At 38.7% G+C, this 8,094-nt stretch overlaps 1 protein-coding gene across 1 annotated transcript; it reads right to left on the minus strand.

Moving 5' to 3' along the window:
• EXOC1L (exocyst complex component 1 like) lies at positions 1-8,088 on the minus strand. The gene is made up of 3 exons (XM_042053651.1): positions 7,932-8,088; positions 4,228-4,358; positions 1-2,422 (listed from the first exon to the last, which is right to left on the minus strand). Exons 1-3 carry the CDS (start codon positions 8,050-8,052, stop codon positions 2,159-2,161), a joined length of 516 nt encoding a protein of 171 aa, XP_041909585.1. The 5' UTR covers positions 8,053-8,088; the 3' UTR covers positions 1-2,158.
• Positions 8,089-8,094: the final 6 nt, after the last annotated feature.

Genomic DNA, 8,094 nt, shown 5'->3' on the forward strand with positions numbered 1-8,094 from the left:
TTCAGTATACATGTACTTTATTTCAAAAGAATTTTCTGAAGTGCTCGTTTTTAGAGCTCTGTGTTTTTATTACAAGATGAATGATGAAAGCTTTTCCACCCAGAAAACATTTCCTTGTGCCTATTAAGCAAAGAATTTGTAAATATTATGGAAAACATTGTGACCTCAACAATCAATACGCAATTCAAACAAGACAATGTATCATAGATAGCAGTAGCATAAATTATATTTTCTATATTAGATGATTTTGTGGAAGCTGGATGTTGGGTAAATATTTCTTCTAGCTAATACTCAAATGTCACAGCATGCCTACTTGCACTGGATTATCCCAAAGACATTCTCAAAAGAGCAACTGTATCATGCAAACAATCACTAAAATTACAATCCTTCTCTCTAACAGTATTTAGGTGGCAAATTTAAGACTTAAGTCCTTAAAAATTCCAGAGGATTTGTGTTGCCCACATAAACTGCCCTCACAGCTGTCTTACTACAGTAATAATTACTAAGATCTTTGTTAGAACAAATGTAATTTACAATATATGACTAGAATAAATATCTAACTTCCAAATATTAAGTAACCAAAGGTATGGGCTTTCTTATATACACACGATAGGATAACATTTAAAAAGTAGAAAGCTGTACATTTTACAGGTTTTCAAATATATTCTCACTTACTTGATGTTATTTCAATTTTGAATCCAAACAACATTTACAGAAATGTTTTCAAGGGTGGGAGTTCACATGAAAGACAAAAGCTAAGTACAAGCCACAGTATAGCACAGTACCCTTGCACAACTATCCCGTTTTAGAGATGGCAGGTGCTGGTTAATCAGCCTCTGATTTACTAGGAGCTGACATCACTCAGCTCCAAGCCCACACCCAGTTTCGTCAACAGCCTGCCTTCCTGTACTCTCTTGGCTGCCAAAGGAGAAAGCTAATTTTCCCCTGCAGGACATTCTGATCAGAAGCTTCTCTGAATGAGCTTCTTTGGGTTGGCACTTCTTTATTGACTATGGGACGAACAGCCAGCTAATGTAGCTGACTGACACTGGGCAGGAACACTATGCTTCTTATCATTAAGATTGTTCTCTTCAGCTTCTGTTCAACACAGCTGCAACTTATCCTCTGTTTCTACTGTAGTATACTGCTATCACAAGTCCAGATGTTACTTTTTGTGAGACATTCCAAACTAGACTCCACCCCCTGGTAAATGTAGCTCTAAGTACTAGTGTGCCTTTAAGCAGTGCACTGAATATGCTTACACTTAGCTAGAAACTAGTGAAAATAATTCTCGTAATTCTATGAATTTTGAAAAGTCTATCGCTTGCCTACAAAGTACCTTTAGTAGCCAACTACTACTGTTTACATAGTATTTTCTTATCTTTTGGTTCAGAGATAGAGACAATTTCTGTTCCCTAACCACGCCTGTTCATAAGCAATGAAGGGCAAGAAAGGAGACATTAATGACATGGAAGTTCTGAAAGGTCAAACAAATAAAGCAATGCTGCTTAAGAACATTTGTTTTCTAAGACAGTATCACAAATAACGTGAAGGCCAGAGGAAGTACTAAATGTTCTGTGGGAAAAATAGTATAGCTGCATAGGTGAAAAGTTGGTCCCGTGGTACCTGACTGCAGTACTCCTATCCATCAGGATGAGAATTGGATTCTTGTAGGGATGTAGGTGTGATCTCTTTAACGGAGTTCTGTGTTTCGACACATTTGGAAATAGAAATGTGCATCATTCTCATACAGAACTCAATTGATTCCTTTCTTTTTTCTACTTCCAGGATATAAACTGCTAATGCTCCTAATGCTGTAAAAGTATTTTGAGTTATTAGTGAAAGATAATTTATACCTCCATGAACATATAAGCAAATGCTGAACTCTGCTTACATAAGCAATCACCACTGACCATGATAATTACTGGTTCTATGTTTCCAGTCTCTTGTATATATAAGTATTTGCTAGAGTGAAGACCTCCTAACATTTATAAATGAATTATCAACTATTTATGTAAAAAGTATGCTCCACTTCTTACTTACGTGTAGCATTAAAAAGGAGACACTGCATATCACTTACTAACTTTTTGATCAGATGGTTTATGAAATGCTGGTCAGTGAAAGTCAACCAGTCACCTCAATGTTAGAAAACACATCTTTAGGACAAACGACAGAGGGAGAGACATAAAAGGCTGAAAGCATAGAAGCAAACCTTCATAACTACTACGAAATCTCTATTGCTGGATGACCAGATTGAATCATCATTTAGGTAGGTGTCATCAAAGTTGACAATCTTGAAGTCCTTCTTAAGGTACATCGCATTCAGGTTGCTTAGTGTTCGAGCAAAGGTGTATTTAGATGCACAACTATATGCTTCCATATTGTAGACTTTTTGGAAATGCATATCAAAATATGGATTATCCTAAAAAAAAAATTGAGAGAGAATGAAAGTACTACACATATTACAGTGTTAGAATTGCAATTTGTTGTTCTCTGCCCAGCTACCTGCAGGGCTTTTCTCTGTATGATGGGCTCTAAAGGACTTCAAATACTTCTGCTCTTCATCTTAAAGGGTCTTTTAAAATTTTAAAAAGTAGCAGCTGTAACTCTTTGTCATTGGGAGTTTTTCTGAGTAAAATTCTCCGAGTTTGGTCAAGCAATATGCTGTACTTTATTGGGATTGTACAGTCTTGTTTTGAACTGAATCAATCTGTTGTGTTGCCTAAAACACAGTATATGAAAAGCTCTTGACTTGGACTATAACTGTCTATGACTGTGGGAGAAGAAGAATATTGATTGCCCTTCCTGCCTTAGTTGTATTTCTTAGTGCTTTCTGGCTCTTTGATACAATTAATCCTACCAGCAGATAAATTATTTTAAATTCTATGGATATGAATACCTATTATGAATATTTATAGCAGTGTTAATTACCCCATGAGTTTGAGGTTCATTTAGGCTTTTCTTTAATCAAAAATGAGACAGATTTTGATCATCCCGGTTGTGAAAGGCTGAATCATTTCTGAAGACTGTTTTAGCACAACGCTTCAGAAGAAAGTTAAATTCATGCAGCAAGTGATAAGGAAATCCTCTGGCTTCCTTGTCTGGGGAAGAGACAGGAGTGTCTCCAGAAGATAGTTAACTTGGAGAAGGGATGTAAAGGCTTATTAGTTTTGTCTTTTTTTCCCCCCTCGGGCCTAAACTGCTAAGAGCTCACAGGGTGAAGGGGTACTCTGGAGCTGAGTTCACCCACCCTGTCTCCTGCATTCCTAGTTTTGACCTTGAGGGCTATGTGCACAGGACAGAGCGAGAACAACCCCAGTTTGTCATTTTCCTTGAAACAAGGCTCTGAAACATTTCTCATGGACTCTTGGTTTCTCTTTCAAGTGAACATAAAATAGAGTTCAGATTACATATGCTAGTGAAAACACTTTCAAAGGGAACAAAAGTACTTCTGGACTACATTTATTATACAGAGACAGCTATTAAAACGTCTTATCATACATGCAGTAAGATACTATCCTCAACATATTCTTCTAGCTTTTGTAGAATAGGATTTAATTCTAGTTTTGGTGTTGTTCCGTATTGCACTACTGCAGCCTCATTTTACCCTCTGAAATTGTATCTGAGAGATCAGTGCTTTTTTAGCAGCAAGGTAAGCCAGATCTAGCAAAAGCTGTTTCATATTTACACACACAAATAGGCAAATACTGAATTGATGCAAGTAATGTGAGATTAAGCTATGTGGAAGACACAATTTTGTGAGCTATCATGCACTTGCATGATATTTTATAGATTGATTTTGTCACATAGAGAACAGGTTCATACATTCAAATGAAAGGGTCACAGTCTCCATAAAATTTTTAAATGAAATTTTGTTTTCAGATACACTCTAAAATCTATTACGTTAACTGCAGTTTACACTGGAAGCTGCAGATGGAGAACTTTTATTAGCAGATAGGATGACCAATTTAGAAAACACCCAGCTTCTGCCTCAGGTCTCAACCAGAGAGATGAAGACTATTATAATAAACAAATCGACAAAAATATCTTGCCTTCCTCTTCCCCTGCAACAGTGCAATGTGATGTGGAGACTCTCACATGCAATAAAGCCAAAATTCCTCGGTAGCATAACTTTATTTTTCAGATAATGCATTTTAATACTCGTATCCCAAATCGCAAAAGAAGAAAATTATTCTCTATGTACATAATGCATAATGTAACACTTACAGTATCTGCTTCTTTTCCGTCAATCATCTCCAGATCTTTCAAAAACCACTTTTCAACTATTTCATATTTCTCCTCTCGGTCCACTCGCCAGTGTTTAACCATACATATTTCTACTTCTTTACTTTTATTTACTGCAAGAAAAAAAATAGTTTAGATATGCAAGCAAGTACTTCCTAAAGTTATGATGATACTGGACTTGATAGTTTTATTTTGTCTAGGTAGTAGGAATAGTGCAATGTTGTCAGTCATGACAACAGAAAGAAACCAGTCAGCTTTAGGTAGATTTATGATTTACCTTACCCACCCTGTGAAGAGGGAGTCTTGTCTGTTCAAAAGCCTTTCATGTGAATTCACTAGCAGTGCAATGAAAGCCTCATTCTGGCACTGGGTCTGCATTATCCTACTTACTTCAAGAGGGAGTCTTTTTGATGTGCTACAGTTAGAAGATTGCAAAACTTCTGCCAAGGTTCTGTATTTGCATGACTTGTGCTCTATTTTCCATTCTTCGAAGGAAGTTCTCTTATGAAGCCATTACTTTTTAAAAGCAAAACTCTTATTTCCCTATATAATATGTAATTAGGCCACTTAATGAAATTAACATTGAAAATTTTCTTCAGGCTTCCAGTTGTCCAGTGCTAAATTTATAGAAATTACTGTTTTCCAACTTAGGCAGGAAACAAGATTAAAAAGAAAATGAAGATGCTTTTTGCAATAACTACCATTATTAATTGATTACCTTGAGTGCTGAGTAGGAGACTGGATTTCTGTAACAGACAATTATGAGTGTGAAAACTACCAGAGCCTGAACAATCTCCTTCACATCCAGTTGCTGATGGCTGCAGGGCAGGCAACATTCCCAAGCTATCTGGTAGCCCAAGTTATGGTCAAGAATTCACCTACATCTGGCAGGAGCATTTTGACACCATAGCATGAGGCTAGGAACACGGGAGCAAAATTCTTTTATTTCTAAATACTACCCTGTTTTGAAACTTTGTTGGTTTTACCTTCCTTCTGTTAAAACATCTCTTACTTTTCACCTTCTTATAAGAAAATGGTTAAGTAACAACAAAGTATATATGTAAGGCATATGTGGTTTTTTCTATTGCAAAGAAAAACAGTGGAAAAATATATTAATTGATCATAATTTCTCTCAGCCTATAGCTTCCCTGCCTGGGAAATACAAATCACTTTTTTTTTTTTCCTAGTCCTATCAATCATAGTTGCTCAGTCATTTTTAACCAAAAGACCACTACTGTGTTATCTTCTATGGAGAAATTACAATGGTTTTCATTTAGCAGAGTAATCTTAGGAAGTTCTCTTCATACTTTCAGTTTCACCCATTTTGTTTGTTGGTTTGCTAGCTTGTAAGGGAATATGTTGTCTCCCTCGGAGTTATAACAAAAGGAAGCAAGCCCAAGCCCCAAGTCCTCTCAAAAATACAAAGGGATGTTGTAGGGGCCCCCAGGACCCCACACGGCCACTGCTCTACCCCTCCAACAACAGAAATCCTGTGACGTAAGGACAGAGCACAGATGTAAGGCATGATGAACCTAGTGGTGAAACTTAGGTGTGCTATTTTCAGTTAAGAAAAAAAAAAATTCATTTTCCTGCATTTTACATGCTGCTTGATCTTGCTTTCAGCTAAAAGAGCCAAAGAGAATTTTTTTTTTATATAGAGCATGAGTTCAGATCTACCATGTCATTCTATTAAGCTCTAAAAGCTTTGCTCGAGGAGGGTACAGCTATAGCAATACCTTCATAGAGCACAAAGTATTTCCTAAGGACTTTCATGGACTAAACACCTTTTTCAGTGTCTGTAGGACAATAAAATGTTATCCCCACCATTCTTTCTTGGGTATACCAATACCAGATTGTGATAACCCCTGAACCGGGTTGCATTTCAGCTCTACATTCTTCTAGGGTTTATAATCTGTTTCGTGAAAGAATACTGTTGCCTTCATGCAAGGACTGGGACTTGCTACTGTGAAAAGGAAAGGAAATAGTGTTGCCCATATGGCACAAAAATAAGATGGTTCAGTTACCCACACCAGGATTTTGTTGTGACACACATTTCAAAAGGCATAGACCACTGAAGTTTTGCCTATAATTTGACTGGGGTTTTTTTGGTTGGTTGGTTGGGGTTTTTTGTTTGGTTTTTTTTTTTCCTGTTTTTTTGTTGTGGTAATTTGAAATCAACAGAAATACACAGAGGTTGCATTGCAGGGATAAGATTTTAGATAATGTGTTTTGATCCTACAGAATCACTGCAGAGCACAGTATTTGCTGGCAGCTGGAAGCAACCCATCTTTCAGAATCAGATTTCCACTCTACTCACCACTTACTCGACTGTGCCTGAGTATATTAAGAGAGTTTAATATTAGATATGGGAGAGATCCTACTCTTAGTACTCTACGTGAATTTTCCTTTATATCTTTAGAGACTTCCAAACAGTAAATCTGATTAGAGGCTTTCTTTAATGGTTTGTTCTCCTCTACCTGAAAGAGAAATTTTTAGTAAAGATTTTAAAGGTGCATGATGTTATTTCTCCTTTTTGGATGTTTCACAACAGTGAACTGCTTATAGATCTACCACATGCAACTAATCATACTTCTACTGGACAGTTTCATAAACTATGAATGAGATTGGTATTTCTGTATGTTTAGAAGCCCTATGATATTCAGGAATTAATTCCTTAAAATTGTTCTTATAGTTCTAAAATACAAAGCCTGTTCTACCAAAATTATAGGAGTACAGGGAACATAGCTGGGTCAGGGTTTCCAATAATCTGCAAAACAGCTCATGTATTCTAAGGACTTCAGATATTTAGAAAGATAATGAACATAGAATATTGGATGCCAACCCAATCTATGTCTGAAGCACACAGATTATTTCTACCTGTTATATGTATTTTGAACCTGAAGAGGAAACAGACTGAAAGAATCATTCACTTCAACCTAACTACTTACAGATGACATTTCTCTTTTTACTATCTTCCAGTGGTTTGAAATAATAATAATTTAAAAACCCCAACAAGCCAGCTTTTCTGAAACCTTGATCTAAAACCCCTATGAAACAGATTATTCACTTGAAAAGAAATTTAGAAAGTAGCCAGATAATTACCACTTAAAGCAATCTTGTTTTACTCGAAGTTTGTGCTAATTACTCACTCCAATGTGTATTTATTTAAACCAAAATTTGTTGTTCAAAATGTCATAGAGACAATATGCAGGACATTAGACAAAGACGAGGGATAGTGCAAAAAAGTACAAATGTTTCCTGCAATGTTAATGCATTGTTACACTTTTCTATGGAAAACCTGATTAGAACTACTGTAAGGGTTTGCTCTTTCCAGAGCAGTTCAGGCGCTCACAGCACTGCCACGGCCAGAGCATTGCCCGCAGCTGCTGGGCAGATGTCGTGTTCCTCCGCTAGTGTCAAAACTGGAGCCGGTGTGAATCAGAAATCGGAGACCGCCGTTTCGGGGGCTGCTGGCGGAGCGGGAGCAGCGAGCCGGGCTCCGTGCCCTGCCGAGGAGCGGCGGAGCGGGACGGGCCGGCAGCCGCCCCGCGCCGAGGCGCTGCTCCGCTCCGGCCCGGGGGACGCTGAGCCCCGGCCCGCTCCCTCGCATCCCCCCGCTCCCACCCGCGCCCGCCTCCCCTGGCAGAGCCGCTGGAGCCCGGCCCCGCCCGGCGGCTTCCCCGTACCTGCGGCGCACAGGTAGTAGCGCTGGGCGCCCGCGCCCTCCACCTCGATGAACTCGTGCAGCCTCTGCCGCCGGGGTCCGAACAGCCTCTTCTCCAGGTCCTCCTTCACCAGCGAGGACATCGCACCCGCGGAGCTGCTCAGCGCCGGGCGCCGGCCCCCCGC

The sequence above is a fragment of the Corvus kubaryi genome, unplaced genomic scaffold (genome assembly GCF_017639235.1).
Source record: "Corvus kubaryi isolate FWS band 111438036 unplaced genomic scaffold, C.kubaryi_AGA036_p1.0 split1-131, whole genome shotgun sequence".
Lineage (NCBI taxonomy): Eukaryota > Metazoa > Chordata > Aves > Passeriformes > Corvidae > Corvus > Corvus kubaryi.

Coding starts and splice junctions, on each gene's coding strand:
- EXOC1L (XM_042053651.1), bottom strand. CDS start 8,052: ATGTCCTCGCTGGTGAAGGAGGACCTGGAGAAGAGGCTGTTCGGACCC. Junction 4,359..7,931: donor CTACTACCTGTGCGCCGCAG/GTACGGGGAAGC, acceptor TTTTTCTTGCAG/TAAATAAAAGTAAAGAAGTA. Junction 2,423..4,227: donor ACGGAAAAGAAGCAGATACT/GTAAGTGTTACA, acceptor TTTTTTTTTTAG/GATAATCCATATTTTGATAT.